The 19,010-nt window shown below is 32.6% G+C and overlaps 2 protein-coding genes across 4 annotated transcripts in view; one reads left to right on the top strand and one right to left on the bottom strand.

Annotated features, from left to right (window-relative positions):
• The window catches only part of LOC115888633 (frizzled-4-like), a 205,562-nt gene extending 194,156 nt beyond the window's left edge, over window positions 1-11,406 (top strand). The window contains exons 5-7 of the mRNA XM_030908413.1: window positions 3,090-3,354; window positions 4,607-4,801; window positions 10,694-11,406. Of these exons, the coding sequence (XP_030764273.1) occupies window positions 3,090-3,354; window positions 4,607-4,801; window positions 10,694-10,826 (593 nt within the window). The 3' untranslated portion in view covers window positions 10,827-11,406. The remainder of the gene's footprint in view (window positions 1-3,089; window positions 3,355-4,606; window positions 4,802-10,693) is intronic.
• The window catches only part of LOC115888616 (uncharacterized protein CG7065-like), a 135,457-nt gene that overhangs the window by 68,085 nt on the left and 48,362 nt on the right, over window positions 1-19,010 (bottom strand). The window lies entirely within an intron of this gene.

The following is a 19,010-nucleotide window of genomic DNA, read 5'->3' as shown; positions in this document are numbered from 1 at the left end:
ATATTTTGTTACGTGCGAAAGACCTTTGATAATTTACTGTCGAAATCAAAAATCTCTTTAATAAGTAGCGGATGCCATTTCTCCTTACCTCTACTTGAAGTTTCTATAATGTTTATAAGCAATTATTGAAGTTTAAATATGTTGCCTTATTATTTAGTCTAATATGGCTGAATGTATTGAAGTTTTATATTTTTTGTGTTATAGTTTCATATACCTATGTTCTTAATTGAAAATGTTAAGTTTTTTTTTTTCTAATTCAGTTAAATTGGTTTTTTGATGTTGTTTGATGTAATTTTTAAGCCACCTATATATTTTTTTTTGGTTTGGTGTTCTTTATTTGTGGTCATGTTTACTTTCCTTACGACTTAAATAATCTTGATATTTTCTATTTGAAACCCAATTTTTTAGCGGTTTTACTTTTGAGAAACATCCCTTTACTTTAAGCTAATTGACGAACCCTACAATCGTTGAACGAAAATATTTTTAGTTTTTTTTTTTTATTATTAATACTACCAATAATTAGGGTTCAGATCTTTCCTGAATCTAAGGGTACCCCAAATACGTTTTAATAAAGTATACGGAGGGTTGTACGGAGGGTACCGCTTAATTTCCTGTCCCGATATTGAGGGATGGCTATAGAATTTCAATGCATTTACTACATAAGTCTATCCTTATGTTGTAGGAGGTTTGACTAAACAAGGATAACTTATGTCTTGAAACCATTCGACTCCATTTTCTGTCCTTCAATACTGGGACGTAAATCTCATTGCTCTTATGGGGAGGCTGTCATTTTATTAAAACGTATTTAGGGTACCCTTAGTGGTGGTAGATCCCTCAATGAGCCTGCCGGATTGACTGCTGTCCAGAATTATTTCAGCGCAGCTTCGGTGCTGTTTGTTCCTTGCCCAGCTGTTCGATCTGCGCAATCATTGTATTTTGTGAGGTTTTATTGGGTCTATTTAAGTATACCCTCGCTTCCCACCATACTAGGGCTCCATAGGTGACGATTGGTCGAACTACAGCAGTGTTCATCCAACCGTACCGTACCGTCCGGTCCTTGCCTCTAGAAACGAAAAAAATAGTTATAAAACTAGCTTGACTGCAATAATAGTACCATGCACCTCTAACGGTAATCTTCTGCCCGCTGGAACGCGTACCGTCTTTTAGAAGTCGCCCTGTATAACATTTTCAATGGTTATTAAGCTAATGTACAAACGAAACGAAGTAAACAGCATTCCAGAAAGGCGGCTAATTTATTAGACCTGCATTAAAGTGTTGATTTTATAAATATTAAATATTCAAGGTTTCCATTTTGGCGAATGCATACATATACCCTGGCCCGCAGCCGGCGAAAAAAAGAAGCGCTAACCGCCTCAACTCGTTTCCGATGTAAATTAGTGGTACCTGTGGTACCGCCAGTGGCGGATCAAGGTAAACATTTTAAAATGTCAAGTTTCCAAACTTACACTTTATTAACGCGCAAATTATATTATTCACCCAAATGAGATGTCTTATTATCTTCAGACTCAGGTATGTTTCATCGGATTCCGGCAATTCCAGAACCAAGCGTTGTTACCACCAAAAAGAAAGCATGGGAAAATAGAACAAATAGTTTTTGATTACATCTACATCTAAAATTCGCTATCGTAGTTAATATCCAGCTAAACATCTCAAAGACTTTGTCAATGACTCTTTGACTTTGTCAAAGCCCTGAGATCAGATGATATGAGTTATAACTGTTGCTAACTCAAGAAAGGGGAACACACAATAGATCTCAGGGCAATGTGGCGCGGATTTACCCTCAAACATTCTGGTACTGGCTATACTGTAATTTTAACTGGTTATACCTATAATTGGCTTTAACAATAAAAAGCCAGTATCTGAGATTTATTCCAGAGAGTAAGCTAGCTCCTCATCTCGACATCGAAATGCACCAAAGCTCATGGTATCGAATTGTTGTCGTCTTGGCGCACTCACTGATAAGGTATTCTGGTGTTTCCCATTTTCCCTACAGAATCTTCCATTCGCTGTTGTTTCAGCTTCAGCCTACTGAGGTGTTCGCTGAGGACAGTGTCCTGTTGAAACCCTGTGACAATCCGAAGATTGTTTTACTTAAATCAAGGAAACCTTTGATTTTCCTTTCGGTCATAAGCTCTGAGGAACTTTTCTTGGATGTCTTAGATTGAGTCTTCCTTAGATTCTTTCCATAGTTCCACAGTTGAAGTCCGCTTGGAAAAACAGAATGATTCTGGTCCAGTTACTAGGGGAGTGTCTGCCCTTCTTAGATAGATTTATTGTCTTCAATCCCTTGGGTGAGCAAGCACCCAGAGTAGGAAGACTTTTATTTCTTTGTCTAATTTGTTGAGCTTCTCTAGGTATCTTTGACCAACTTCGAATTGATGAAGTTACTTAATTGAGTTGATCGCGTTTAGTGCTGCTTTACTATCAGATAAGGATGGCTATTTCTGTTTTCGATAGTTTATCCAAGATAAATTGTACGCATCTTTCGATCTTTCGTCTTATGTGATGTCTAAAATCTTAAAGTTTCCTTGTCTTTATTTTTCTTATCACCACCACGGCACTCATATTATTCAGCTATTTATTTTTTTAATAAAATTACGTACTAATTATGTTCTACCAACTTCCTGACAGTATGCTAATCTATTATTCTGAAAGTATTATTCTGGGATCTTTTCACAGTCGACCCAAGAACTATTAAAAAATTAAATTAAATGATTAAACACTTTTTATCACTTATGCACCAGCCGCCACTGGGTACCGGGCAGTACGACGGCCGGTCCAGCTCGTTAGTTAATGTTGTTATTGGTCGAAAGAGACGCCATGATAAACGGCGGGATTCGTTGCAGATTTATTTTAATTAAAAGTTACCAGACGCGCATAATGGAGTTGATTTTTCAAATAGCGTCGCATAGATTATAGATGGGCCTGAGAAAGAAAAATTTAATATTTTAGAAAGGTGTGAAATACATAAAAATCTACTAGATGTCTAGCATTATAACAATATCGTAACAATAACGAGAGTATAGGGCTGTTTATTCGTAAATTATAACTATATTTTTTTATTTCAGGAACTTGTTACATTGGAAAGAATATGTCGACCTTGTTCTACCTCGTCGTACTGCCGTACTTCATTTATTTCTTTGCCGGTGCCTTCTTGCTTACAATCGGCTGGGTTCTGGTACTCAGAAAACCGAAACCTATCAATGCTGTGTCGGTACCATTAACTCAAGGACCGCCAAGAAAAGAACGGGACTTTTTAGGCGCTTTGGCAACTCTGTACGCGTTTTCAACCCTTTGCGTCATGTCGAGTTTCTATGTGGAATATGAAAATAGGTAAGTTCCAATATTGATATTTTAATACGAATTTCACTACTTTGAACTTCTTGATTTTACAATTGAATGGATCACGTCAAATTTTCAGTCAGCTGTTATCTGTATAAACAGGATTGTAATTTCTAAAACTAAAGCTTTGTCGTATAAAAACTCGCTGCAGCCTTTTGTACGGCGTAAAATCTATAAAAAATCTGTAAACTGTAAAAAAAAATCTGTAAAATTCGACGCTTTTGCGAAAAAATTAAGCTCTGCCTGTTTTGCATTAAGATCTGTTTCTAAGGAGCTTAACTTGTCAGTGGCTAGAACTGTTTATTATGCACTTTATGAGTCGCACCTCAGATATGCCCTTCCATTCTGGGGTACGTGTTGTGCGACTCAATTTGAGCGCATTTTCAAGCTCCAGAAAAGAGCTGTTCGATATTCACTGGGACTAAACAGCAGAACTCATTGCCAGGACTTTTTTAAAAAATTAAAAATATTAACTCTTCCTTCCTTATTTATATTTGAATCCGTTTGCCTAATACGTAAGCATGTATCAGCTTCTCAAGAAAGGCCATCTCACACTTATCCACTCAGGAACGCGTGGAGCAAGATCTTTATCTACCTACCCCACGCCTCAGAGTTAGTTAAAAGTTCAATATACAACCTGAAAAAATGCACAATCACCTGCCGTTTGAAATCAAATCCATAACATCATTTTCTCTTCATTTCTGCAAAGCATTGAAATCTTATTTACTATACAAGGCTTTCTACGCCGTAAATGACTTTATATTTTGATAATCGAATTTGATCTTGTAAACACTGGTCTAATATTTGCATATTACTATATTTACAATAAACTTACTAAATATTTTTGAATATTATTTTTATTTCTTTATTCTTTGACATTGTAAACATTTATAAATGTTTATTTTAAACAATAAGACTGACAATGTAATTTGTATACTGGTTTTGTATTCTCTTTTGTTTGTTTACTTTACCTTTGCCTACAAATTGTAATTTTTTTTGACAACACTGGATATTAAATTACCAGCAGCCGCTAGAAAGTAGTCAAAAAGCAAATCGAATTTAAATGGTAGCATTCAATATCAAGCTTCAATGAATGTTAATATTTTCTAGTAAAAGTTTGTTTTAAAATTAGCTATTGAACAAGTCAGCGAATGTGAGCTTTTACTAGTAATTTTTCATTCACTGATCTATAGCTTTTTCTCTAACATATCTAATGATCTAATAAAAAAATATTTTTTTGCAGGAAAAGATGGATATCAGGTGAACAGAAGCCCTCTTTGTGGTTTTTCCTGTTTCTGCGGTATTTTATGTCGTTATTTGTCGGCATTAGTTCCATATTCTGGATTTGGTCGAACAAATCGGCACAAGTATGGAAATCGGTCTTGAAACGGCTCGGGCCACGGTCGCAGCACAATAAGAACGCTCCCACAGTTCTTAGGTAAGTTATCAAATCAAGTAGATATTCATCAATCAATATAAAATGTGTAAAAAAAACAAAAGTAAAGAATCAGAAAAGTGATCAGAAAGAAAGTAAAAAATGCAATAATCTACGGGGTGTTCCATTTAAAAAAATCATCCTGGTCCACTGACAATTTTTGAGCCACCCTGTAGAAGTTGAAATATTTTCTTATTTTCTACATGTTTAACATTTCAATACATACTTCCGGTTTGCACTTATACAAAATACCTTTTAATAAAAGTTTTTTTATTATACAGAGTGTCCCAGAAATAAGTGCAAATATTTTAACTGGTAGTATAGTTCAACCCCAGAAAAACGCCTATGAGTTTTTTTTCGCGAAAAAAAAAATTGAAAATTCGGAATTTTGAATTTTTTTTTAGTTTTTATTTAAAAAAAACCATAATTTCTTGATAATATGGCAACATAGATAGTAGATTAAATTTACAAGAAAGAAAATTTAGAAAAGATCCAGTGGTCCTCAAAATTTTGCCAAAAAATCATTTTTTTTGGAAATTTTCAAAGTAAAATAGCTCCGTTATTTTGGACTTATTTGAAAAACAACAAAGAGAAAATATGTTTCTTTTATCGAGATCTACCACCCCTTAAAATACTTGCACGTATTTCTGCGACACCCTGTATATAGGATCCGACGCAATATTGCCGGACCCTGTATATAGATTAATTACTTTATAAAATCAATCTGTTTATTTATTAATTAGTTACCCCATTACTTATCTTGTCAATCATTAACAATAACTATTATAGTTAATAATAACAAAGAAGAAGAACGAAATTATTGGGCAAACCTACAGTAAGATCAACCATGAAACATGGCTAAAACACGACTAAACACACGTTAATAATAACTATAATAGTCTTCATTTTTATCCGCACAATGAATAACTTTATACAGGGTGTTTCAAAAAACATGTGCCATCTCTCATGGAGAGATTCCTTACGTAAAAATAAGATTTATTTTTCAAATCAACATTATGTAGGTTCGATTCTGCTTCGTTTCGTAGCTACAAGGGGATAAAATATTCAATTTTTTTTCGATTTATTATAATTTTCTTCTTTTTGAAGTGCTTTTAGTAATTTGAATGAAATTTTGAGGGTAAAAGTTACTATAAGTGCTACATATTTTAATGCTAAAAAAGTATCGATTGATTCATCAGAGCCGTGCATCTGGCTTATTTTTCGTTCTGGGATTTTTTATCACTGGGATATTTTTCGCAAAAAAGGCATGTACAGGGTGGGTCAAATTCTACGCTTTTAAATGGAAACACCCTTTTCTATAGTAGATAGACAAAAACTAATATCGGTGTCTGGAGCTCAATTTTTGTCAAAAACATGACGGTGAAAACCGCATATCGATAGTGATGGGTTGTTATTTAACTATCTGTTATTTTATAACAATTATTTAGAAATAACATAACGCAACCGTTACTGCTTTTAAAAAATAACAGATATAAAATAACGACACACAGAGATCGAGTGTTCGTAAAACGAAGTCGGCGCTCTGCACCGCCACGAAACTCGATGCTGCTCGAAGCAATTCCAAAACAACTAGTATGATGGAAACCTATTATTTCGACAACCATCGATACAGGCGGCGAGATACAACGGACAACGGAGTGGGGTATGCGCTACGGCGCGGCGCGTCGTGTTGGGCTGACAACAGCTTAAAAATAATAGGATATAAAAGAAGCAGCTTTTTTGAAACAGTTGCGGGCATAACGCCTGGCTGTCGAGATAACAGGAGTGGGAAAGGAGCGCTGCTGCATCGGTCGATTGTCGATGGAGGCTCGCAACGGGTTGGAGAATAACGCATCAGTTGTTTTAGCTATGTTGTTTTTTTACCTGTTACGAGCATAACAGAACGGCGTTCGAGATAATCGGAGGTTTGAAACAGGTTGGAGAATAACGCATCAGTTGTTTTAGATACATATTGTTTTTCAACCTGTTACGAGCATAACGGGCGGAGGTCGAGATATTATGGCGCTGTATGTTTCAATACTTTGTTATTAAGTTTCAATATTTAAGTATTTATTTATTCTGAAAAATTTTCAGAATAATATTTTAAGATTTTTTAAAAATGTATACAGGGTGTTTTGAAAAATCTGGTCATTGATTAATCACGATCCTGCTTAAAGCCCTTGACGTAAAAAGCTGATTTTTGGAAAACGGATTGACTTTAGGGTGTAGAGGTGCGATAAGAAGGGATTTTTCGAAACTCAAATTCTAAGGGGGTGAAACCACCCTCAAATATTAGAATATTTTTTATTTAAAAACTGGTGAGTTTTTCGAAAAAACTCTTAAACACGTATATTTTATTTTGTTGTTTTACATATTTTGAGATTTTTACAAAATATATACAGGGTGTTTCATAAAATATGACCACTGAGTAATCACTATTCTGCTTAAACTGCTTGACGTTTAAAGCTGATTTTTGGTAAACGGATTGACTGTGGGGTGTAGAGGTGCGATAAGGAGGGGTTTCTCGAATCTCAAATTCCAAGAGGGTGAAAACGCCCCTCAAATATTACAATATTTATTATTTAAAAAACGGTTAGTCTTTCGGGAAAACGATTGGACACGCATAATTTATTTTGTTTTTTTACATATTTTGAAATTTTTTAAAAAATAATACAGGGTGTTCCAAAAAGTTGAGTAATTGATTAACCACGATTCTGCTTAAACTGCTCGACGTTTAAAGCATATTTTTGGCAAATGTGAGAAAATTTTATCCAGTTTGTATGTTAATGGAAATTCTTGCTTTGCTTTATCATCACCATTACAAATTAATAATTCGATGCGAACGAAGTCGCGGGTACAACTTAACAAGTATAGCTAGAGACGTGAGAAATATAAAATAAGAGACGCCCCCCGATGCGCAGTGGACATCCCACAAATTTGCTTCAATCAGATTTTTCGTAGCGTAACTGCATCTCTCTTCCGCCGAATGCGTTCTCTCTCTATCGTGTGCGCGACCGGTGCTATCCCCAAGTCTCTTCCTATATTTGTCAAACTGTACATGCTAGTTTAAGTGTAAAATTAATTCGAACTCTAGTGTGTAGTTGGTTTACTTATGAAGAATATACTACACATTTTCTTATATTGCTATTTTTTGACCGCAAATGGTAAAATCATAACGAAGAGCTTCTCGCCCGTCGAGTGAGATGCACCCTGTACACTGCTACGCAATTCAGAATCTACGCGGATCGAGGGGTAGGGCGTAGGTAGATCGGAATTTATAGATATAGACGAGTGGCGGCATTTTGGCTTTTTTATATCGCAATTTGTAAACAGCGCTTATTTGTAAACAACCCCCGTTTTTAGAGAGGTATTTTAGATAACAATCGATATTTAGAAATGTTATGACACCCTGGAAATACTACCACCGAGCACGTCATTGTTGCAACTGCGTTAATACGCCTGGCGGTGACCGCCTCATATTCTTTCAGATATTTAGCAATAAAATAAAGAAACCTGTTATTTTTAAGCTGTTATTTTAAGCTGTTTTTTATAAATAACTATAACAGTTTCAACTGTTATCTAAAAATAACAGTTTTGCCCATCACTACATATCGATATCTGTTACCGTTTCGGAGTTACGGGGTGTTGTTCAAAAATATGCATTTTTAACAAATCGCTGTAACTTTTTTGCTATGGAAAATTTTGTATTTTTATGAAAACATTTCCAAAGCACCTTTGTACGTAGAATTTAATGGTTTAAGTATAATTTTTTTTAAATTAATAATTTAAGAATTATCATCAGAAAATTTGATTTTTTATATGGGACACTCTCTATATTTTTAATTTATTGAATAGAATTTAAAATTACCTTTCCAAAAATATAACACACTTGATAGTTTGCTCGATTCCTCTTCGAGATATAGAGTATATGGGCACTCCGCCCGCTTTAAATAAGTAGGTTGAACGGCACTGGCTACAAAAAAATTCTAGCTGTGAGCATCAATTAAAACGAAAATAATATTTGCTATGAGAGATGCAGAATTTTATAACAATTTAAAATATATTAAACCAAAACATCAACACATTTAAACTGTATCTAATAACAATAAAAATAAATAGCAAACCAAGACATGAGATTTTGCTACTGGTGTTCGACATATCGACCGTCTTCTGTTATGGACAGACGGGGCAGTTTTTGAAAATTTCTCGCGGAATTCATTAACTCAGTGGGGGTGAAAGATACCCTCTCATAACTGCTAAGTATTTTTAATTCTTGTCTAGATTATACGGAAGAATAAGGAACCTTTATTCTTCCGCAAATATCTCCATAGGATTAGATCAATGGGCACTAAGTCAGGCGGCCTCGACGGCCAACGTCTGGGATCTTGGTTAGCTATCCAATTATTTTTGAAATTGGCTGCAAAAATTTGCTGATAACTTCAGCGTTCAGAGGCGGTGCGTCGTTTTGCTGGAAAAATATGTTTTCGTGTTCCATTAAAGGCATATTATCAATAAGGGGTCCAAAGCCTACTAGTTAAAAATGGCGAACTTTTAAAAATTCTGTATTTCGAAGGTGCTATATTTTTGGAAAGGTAATATTAAATTCTTTCCAGTTAATTAAAAATATATAGGGTGTCCCAAATAAAAAATCATTTTTTCTGTTGATAACTCTTAAATTATTAATTTTTAAAAAATTATACTTAACCCATTAAATTCTACATAAAAAAGTGCTTTGGAAATGTTTTCATAGAAATACAAAATTTTCCATAGCAAAAAAGTTACAGCGACTTGTTAAAAATACACGTTTTTGAAAAACACTCCGTAACTCCGAAACGATAACAGATATAGATGTGCGGTTTTCACCATCATGTTTTTGATGAAAATTGAGCTCCAGACACCGATATTAGTTTTTGTCTATCTCCTATAGAAAAGGGTGTTTCCATTTAAAAGCGTCGAATTTGACCCACCCTGTACACCACTGGTTATTTTCTTTGATAGCAAAATTGTATAGGCCGTTTAATACCCATTAAAAGCCATCAGAATTAATAAAATTAAATTAATAAATTATTTATTTTATCTAATTTATTATTAAATATTATTACTACTAGTTATATTTACTATAAGTCTAACCTACAGCAAATTCAAATAAAAAATAATGGAATTTAAGATAATTACAAAAGACCTAATTTTAAACAAATTTTAAAAAAAGTTTAACATCATGTAATTTTAAAACTATGCATTTCCATACCCATGTTTATAGGAACTTTTTTCATATTTTTTGATGAGGAATCAATGAGTACTTATTTAAGACTTTCGCAAGTTAATGTTATTAAAAGTTTTAAAGGTTGCTGTTAGACTTGGATCAAAGCATATTAATAAAATTGCGTTTATCTCATCAAGGAGGCCGAAATCGACAAAATATCAAGAGACAATTTTTAATCGGCTTTAAATTGCTTAGACTCTTTCGCTAACAAGAGAAAAAAAGTCAGTGGCGTACATGCCTTTTTTTAGAAAAATATTCCAGTTATAACACATATGCACGTCCCTGGTGAATATGGCGACACTTTCTTAGCATTAAAATATGTCGCATTTATAGTAATTTTTACCCTCAAAATTTCACTCTAAACGCTAAAAGTACTTGGAAAAATATTATAATACATAAAAAAAGATTTTCACACCCTGTAGCCACGAAACAAAGCAGAATCGGACCTATGTTGATATGACAAATAAATCTTATTTTTACGAGAGGAATCTCCCCACGAGAGATGGCACATATTTTTTGAAACACCCTGCATAATATTTTCCCCAGTAATATCTAAAGAAAATTAATTTTCGTAACTGAAACATGAACAAAAATAAAAAGAACATAATATCAAAGTCTTATTTTTCTTCTAGATATCCCGTGACGCATCATTCTGGAATGATCGTCCCACTAAACAGCATTTCCAGACAAAGCAGTAGAGTGCATTCTCATCGGAAATCATCCAGAAGCCATCATTTACGAAGTGGAAGTGAGACTATAATTTAAAGAGAAACAATTTGCATTTAGCAAACAAAGTGCAAATATCAAAAGATTTTTCATTGATGCGTAAAAGTATTAAGTAAATTATTTTATAGATTTTTTATAAACTTGACTTTTTACATTTGATTTTTGGAATAATTTTAAAATTAATCTAATGCACTTATAGACGTGTCAATTGTAAATAAATTAATTAAGGTATTAGTGTAAGGCTGTCTCAGGCATGCTCTTTATGTTTTGATACATCTGTAGAACAACAGACAATATTTTCTTGCCACAATGATCATGGATACTAATAAAATTAGTTCAAAACCTTCCAATAAGTATCACATTTTAGGCTACTTCTGAAATCAAGTACTTAGTGTGTGACTTAGATTAGTTGGATTTAATCCTAGATGACTATTTCACAGCTTATTCAATACTCAGTTGCATAACTTTCTGAGGGTCTAGGCAAGGTATTTTTGTCTAAAGGCGTGTACACACGAAAGAAACAGTGGCAAACAAGTTTCCAAACGTTAAAGCTTCATTCAGAACCTCGCAATTAGTGGAATAAATTAGTGGTTTTAATTAGCGTAGAAGTTTGTTCCCTTAATTTCAATGTAAGCATTCGGAACGTGAAAATGTCATATATATACAGGGTGCTACAAATTCGAGGTACGGGCATTGGTATTTCGGAAACCGTAAGAGATACGAAGATAGTTTAAATGGGGCAAAGTTGCGCCTTGAGATGTTCATCAAGATGCCATCAAAAAAGTTATAAAAATGCCAAGGATTGCTGAGTTTTTTGAAAAAAAAAACGGATTTTTTGGAAAATCAATTATGTTTTTTTACTGTCGTTACTTTTTAGAAAATCAAAAAACTAATTACACATTCTTATAGTCACTTTATTAGGGCTCTCTGATAGTACTTTAAGATTTTCAAATTAGCTGATAATAATTTGTGAGATACAGAGGCCAACTTAATTTTTTTAAATACGGACCTGCATTTTTTATTTCAGATTTTGAAAGAATTCGGTCTCCTGAGTACAATGATATGCCACACTTTATGTTTTTTTTGTTTTGGGTACCTTAACAACAACAAAACTATTTAATTATTATTTAATTAATTTCAAGTACTTACGACTCTGTTTTTTTAAATCATTTAATCTGATTATATTCATCGTAACAACATTGATTAGAGCTACTTAACATTGAATAAGGAAAATCGAGCCAATTGAAAGATTCAAATAAATAATATCCAAGTCAGCAATTTAAAACTATTATTTTTAATTGTGAATTTGAAATCTCAGTTTACAATCTAATAATATTCATAATATTAATCGTAGTTATTATAAATAAATCAACAATTATATGCGGCGACTTTTTAAAAGGTTAAGAAAAATTATAAAAGAAGATGGTAAAAATTAAAAAGAAAACCGCAGCGTACGGTTGCTCTTCGTCTGGTGAACAATAGGTGTAGGTTCATTTAATTATTTTTGCATATTGTTAGGCACCACTTAATTTAAGCCAAGTTAAGCTGATATTAAAAAAATTAAGAAAATTACCACAAGCTAAAGATGTTCAGTAATGATATATCTCAAATTAAAACAACAAAATTTAATAAAAAACTATGTACATTTATTAATAATTAAATAACTCCAATTTGAAAGTGAATTAAAAGGTCATTTAAAAAAACAATAAATTAATATTATATTAATATAGCGAAACTTAAATTAAATATTACAAAATATAAATCATCAAACGTAATCGTTTGTTTAAGTTTCATTAAAAAAGAGGTTTCAAGATAAGGTAAGTTTCAGTAGAAAGTTAAGAAAAAGGCAAAAAGGTTCTAAAGCAAAACGTAAATGAGTACTTAGCTTTTGCTCTGAAGCTGTAGTCAATCAGTGTTGATTTGGTGTCGTCCTGGGGCCCATATCCATTACGTAACTGCTTCAAACCATCAGAAAACTTGTAAATTTGCGGAAAAGGTGAAAACTCGTCAATTTCACACCAGCCTCCAACAGGGAACCTTCACAGAACCATTCAGAAAAACCCAAAACTGCTCAAAATCTTCGGTTCAAAAAAACTACTGCTCAATCTTCTTAAAAAACTCGTCCAAAAAATTTCTCCAAAAAAATTACTCCAAAAACTCCCAAAATGTCAAATCTTCCCCTTAAGTTGGTAAGGGACACGCCTATAATAAATGATTTTTTCTCTAAGTATATGAAAGAAAGTAAAAGAAAAAACTATAACTTACTCGCAGGGCTATTCTCCGCCACATACGATGATACCAAAAAAACTTTTCAAAGAAGACGAGAACCACCCTGGGAAAAATCCGAATAAAATGTTAAAATTCGGCCAGAGATTATCTTTTGAAGACAAAAAAATCAACACACACCAAACTGTGCTCGAAATAGGGAAACTTCAGGAAAGTTATTAATAACATTTAAAGAAAAATTTAAATAATATAAATGGCAACCCTGCGCCACCACATTGAACGGCATTCACGGTACTACGAAAAGCTTGCCGCTACTTGCAGCGGTACCGACTAGGGATGGGCATTATTTGCTTTTCTGCTAGAGATGTAGCGCAAAAATAAGAAATTATTTTAGGCTGCTACATTCTATAAACTAGTTTCTAATGCTCTACATGTTCGAAAGGGTTACCACCCTCCCTAATGCACAAATTTATTTTTTGTTCAATCTTATTTATAGCTCTTTGAACATACCTTCTTATTATAGTTCCGAATGCATTTTGTAGTCTTTATTGTAAATGTTGAAGTGTATTGATTTCACTTTTATAAATGACGCCACGTTCCGTATTCAATGTTTTACCACACATCATTGCTAAGTTTGAAAGCTTATCAATATTGTAACGATGAATAGATCAAATCTTAAAAAAAACAGAGCCGGACTTGGAATTATTTTAAATAAATTATGTTCAAATGTCCGAAACAAAAAAAATATATTAAGTGTGTCATATCATTGTACTCAGGAGACCAACTTCTTTCAAAATCTGAAATAAAAAATGCAGGTCCGTATTTAAAAAAATTAAGTTGGCCTCTGTATCTCACAAATTATCAGCTTATTTGAAAATCTAAAACTACTATCAGATAGCCCTAATAAAGTAACAATGAGAATGTGCAATTAGTTTTTTTGATTTCATAAAAAGTAACGCCAGGAAAAAATAAATTTGATTTTCAAAAAAATCCGTTTTTTTTTCAAAAAACTCAGCAATCCTTGAAATTTTAAAACTTTTTTGATGGCATCTTGATGAACATCCCCAAGTAACAATTTTGCCCCAATTTAACCATATTCGTATCTTTTACGGTTACCGAGATACCAATGCTCGTACCTTGAATTTGAAGCACCCTGTATAGGCTTTTTGTGAAAATTCTAAAAAAATAAGAAGGTATATATTATATGATATCTTCAGAAGCTTTAACTTATAATTTATTATTCAAGACACTTTTATTATCATTTGAAATTGTCATAGAATAACGCGATATGTTCGGGTTATTTTTCACTTAATTTTTACTACCCGAAACAACGTTATATCACACAAACTTCGTACCTGTGAAGTTCGTAGTTTCAATAACTGCAAAATAATAACCAAAATACTTAAATGTTGTGACATAGCCATGATTTCAATATTATTTCAATAGGGAGTTTTCGTTGCTTTAAAAAAATTCAACGGTATGGTTAACGGATACGTAACCATAACCGCTATTTTGACAGATAAAAAAACAGTTTTCGGACTTTCGGTTCATCGGTTCGGAGCCGACATACGATACGATAACCGAAAACTGACAGCTGAGCACAGCCCATAGCGTAGTGTTTTGATTTTTGGTTTTTGTATTGTTGTTTGATTTGAAAGTGCTTTATATGCCTTTATTGGGTATCGCTATTGTATAGGATGGACAATTTAATTTTATTGACTCTCTAGTGATGAATCGGATTTGAGGATGCTATGCTGTTGGAAGGGTTTGAAAAACAACATCGAATATCGAGCAGAACTTTATGGGGAGTTCAACCTAGAAATATTATCTGACTTCAAGAGTGCAAAGCTAACTTCCGCTTCTGAAAAAAAAAAGACATTCCTCGATTAGTTGAAGCACTCAAGAATTCCCAACGAGTTTAACACAGATAAAATAAATAATCAAACATAAACAAAATAGAATGAGGTTAGGTTAAATCTCAGCATTTTTCAATGTTGTGTTTCTACTGCGCTAGTGCGCATGCGTACCGCTATGTTAACGGCTTTGGCTAACGTCCGTAAAATATCGGCAGCTAGCGGTTACGATATACGATAATCGAAATTGAAATGTCAAAGTTGTCAATTAGCGTTAACCGGAATTGCAATTTGTAAGCAACGAAAACTCCCTAATGTCATCAACATGAACGGTAACCCGGACCGCGTGAAATAAAATAGCTTGACAGTTCTGATTTCTGCCATACCAACCGCTGCTGTCAGAATTTTTTAAAATCGGTTGAAATGCACCAAGCCTATACAGGGTGAATCTTAAATAAGTGCAAATATTTTCAGGGGTGGTATATTTCGACCACAGGAACACGTCTATGAGGTTTTTTTCGCAAAAAAAGATGTTGAAACTCGTACATTTTCTTTTAAATTTCCCTATATATTTTTCAAAAACTTTTTAGAACTGCCTATTCACCGCAAATTTTCCCACGGTATAATTTCTTAATCTCTGATATTCTCCATGGTTACGGCATTAAAAGGGATGCAAATACAGTAAAAATCCGGTGGCTCAACATTTTTTCAAAAAAAAATTTTTTTTAATTTTCAAACTTAAATAACTCGGTTATTTTGGATCTGAAAAAATGGTAAAGAGAAAATATGTTTTTTTTATCGAGATCTACCAGCCCTGAAAATATTTGCACTTATTTAAGACCTACCCTGTATAGCAAGCTGTATTGAATAAGCTGCGATTACTTTACACTACATGGTTGTTTCTAGAGATAAAAGTTTTTGTATATATATTTATAAGAAATCAATACAAGATTGCCTTATGTAAATAGACTGTGATGAAAAGTGTATACAAAATAATATTTATTAAACTCATTTACGTATGGTAGATATTAGCACCTGTAACAAATGTCAATTAAAATAATAACAAAACATGCTCTGAATTAAATTGAATAATTAATTATTTACTTATAGGTTACATTTAGTCATGGAAAAATATATCTTCCAAGATATTGGATGATACGCTACTCTTTTATGCAGTCTGTAATTATAACATGACAATGTAATCCTATAATTTTAATAATGTACTCCTTCAGTATTTTTCATGTAATTAATTTTCTTATATTATAGGAGAGGTTCTCATAGACTTTGTAATTATTTTTGTTTCTTGCTTTCTTTATAACATGTATGAAGCTTAAAATCTTTTCAAAGTAGTATTTTCACTATTTTCTAGTTATATCATTTGGCCTACAGGTATTTGTACATTTTATGATCTGATTTTTATGCCATTTTTTATTATTGTTAAGAAACTTAAATATAAAAGAAATGGAAAGCGCTGGCTATGGAAAGCGTTATGTAAAAGTGCCATAGTATGTGGATTTTGTACAATTTATGTAACCTTTTTTTAGTAAGATGTATGTGTTGTCAAATTTGTGATATATGTTTTAGTTTTTTATTTGTACATTAAATATAATTTGTTTACAGTATGGTAGTTTTATTTCATGTATTTAGACCATTTTATTTATGTAGTTAGAAGTTATAAAATCTGCTGAGTAAAGAAAATGAAGGTCAATGGGAAAACGTGATATAAGCGCCAATTTCTCAATTTCTTTAATTTTCTAAGTCGTTTTTATGACTTAAGTCTATATTTTTGACATATAAATCTTGATGATTTGCAAGTTAAGGCGGTAAAATGACTTAAATCGATATACAGGGTGAGTTTCCTACGATGTTCTCTATGGGTATCTCGGAAATTACTGGAGATAGAGAGTCGGTTAAATGGGGAAAGAATTGCAGTTTTGTGGGGTCATAAATATGCGCCTTTCAGATTTTTGAAAAAGTTCATGGCTTACTAGATATTTCGAAAAAAACAAATTTCGGCTATTTTAAAAATTGTCCCTAATTCCATTATAAGCTATTTTAGACAAAAAGTTTTCATACAAAAGTTGTAGATATCACATCCTTAAGGAGATTTTGTCCTCCGCTTTTTTTTAAATCCTGTCATTTTTGACATATGATACAAACATATGTTTTTTTAAAATGGAAACCATAGTTGGCCATGACTTCATTAAAAGCGCCATTTTTTAAGGTTTTTAGCGATATAAGCTATATGTTTTCTTGGAAAAATTACTGAGTTATAGCCAATTCTTACATTTTTAAACAATTTCACTTAGTTAACCATGGAAACAAGTTCAATCGCCGTTGATCTCAGAAATGTGAAGCTGTTGTGATAGCTTCACATTTTTATAAATTAAAATAAACAAAAATTGTAAATATGAATTTTTCAAATGAAGAAAAGCGTGTAGATACTCGCGCATCAATAGAGTGGTTCCAATATGGTGGGTTAATCTGCGGTATGGTTAACAATAAGGTTTACAAAGAACTTATGAATTAAGAGAGGCACTCGAAGTGGCGGTACGAGAGAAGTTTAGTTAAGTCGACCGGTCCTTCTGTGAGAATAGGTAGTAATTCAGTTTTAAAAAGATGCAACTCAAAATAATGCCGGATTTTTTGAACATTTTCTAAAATAACTTAAAGTGTATGTAGTGATATTATTTTTTTAAGTTTTAGTTTGTGTAATGTAAATTCTAAAGAACCGTTTAATAAAATATTCTGACTTTTTATAAGTTATAAATCATAACAGAATAAGAATACCATGCAATCTAAGTGAAATTAGCCAAAAAAGATAAGAATTTGGCAATAACTGATTTAACTTTTCTAATATGTCTTGAAAACCGTTCTCTAAAAAACGCAACATTCACCGGTCAACGTATCCTCGAAAATGTATGGTCAAGAAAAGTTGAACCAATAATCCTACACGTTTTTCTTCAGTTGAAAAATTCATATTTACAATTTTTGTTTATTTTAATTTACAAAATTTGGATGTGACAGTTTGATATTTCTGAGAGCAACGACGATTGAACTTGTTTCCATGGCTAACTAAGTGAAATTGTTTAAAAATGATAAGAATTGGTTATAACTCAGTAATTTTTCGAAAAAAACATATTATAGCTTATATCGCTGAAAGGCTTAAAAAATGACGCTTTTTATGAAGTCATGGCCAACTATGGTTTCCATTTAAAAAAACATATGTTTGTGTCATATGTCAAAAATTGCAGGCTTTAGAAAAAAACGGAGGACACGATCTCATTAAGGATGTGATTATCTACAACTTTTATCTGAAAACTTTTTGTCTAAAATAGCTTATAATGGAATACAATTTTTAAAATAGTCGAAATTTGTTTTATTCCAAATATCTAGTAGGCCATGAACTTTTTCAAAAATCTGAAAGGCGCATATTTATGACCATACAAAACTGCAATTCTTTCCCCATTTAACCGACTCTCTATCTCCAGTAGTTTCCGAGATACCCATAGAGAACATCGTAGAAAACTCACCCTGTATGTAATTACATATACCCTCAAGTCAAGACAACCAGAATTCAATTTAAGTACCAGGGTATTATCCAGAGGTATTATCACAGACTAAGTTAGTTTGTGGTATTATACAGGGTGTCCCAGAAATAAGTGCAAGTATTTTAAGGGATGGTAGATCTCGATAAAAGAAACATATTTTTTCTTTATCGATTTTCGAATAAGTCCAAAATAACGGAGTTATTTTACTTTGAAAATTTCCAAAAAAAAATGATTTTTTACTAAAATTTTGAGAACTACTGGATCTTTTCTCGATTTTCTTTCTTGTAAATTAAATCTACTACCTATGTTGCCATATTATCAAGAAATTATGTTTTTTAACTACACACTGAAAAAAAAAATACAAAATTTTTTTCAAAAAAAATTTTTCGCGAAAAAAACCCTCATAGGCAAAGTCATAGGTGTGTTTCTGGGGTTGAACTATACTACCAATTAAAATACTTGCACTTATTTCTGGGACACCCTGGGACACTTTTGCACTTATTGCACCCTTGCACTTATTGCACCCTTGCACTTATTTCTGGGACACAATACATACTTTACGTTTGCACTTAAACAAAATTCCTAACTTTTTT

The sequence above is a fragment of the Sitophilus oryzae genome, unplaced genomic scaffold (assembly GCF_002938485.1).
Source record: "Sitophilus oryzae breed Bouriz unplaced genomic scaffold, Soryzae_2.0 scaffold_1167_pilon_pilon, whole genome shotgun sequence".
NCBI classification, from domain to species: Eukaryota; Metazoa; Arthropoda; class Insecta; order Coleoptera; family Curculionidae; genus Sitophilus; species Sitophilus oryzae.
The sequence above is the reverse complement of the archived record's forward strand: the minus strand, read 5'-3'. Positions and strand labels throughout refer to the sequence as shown.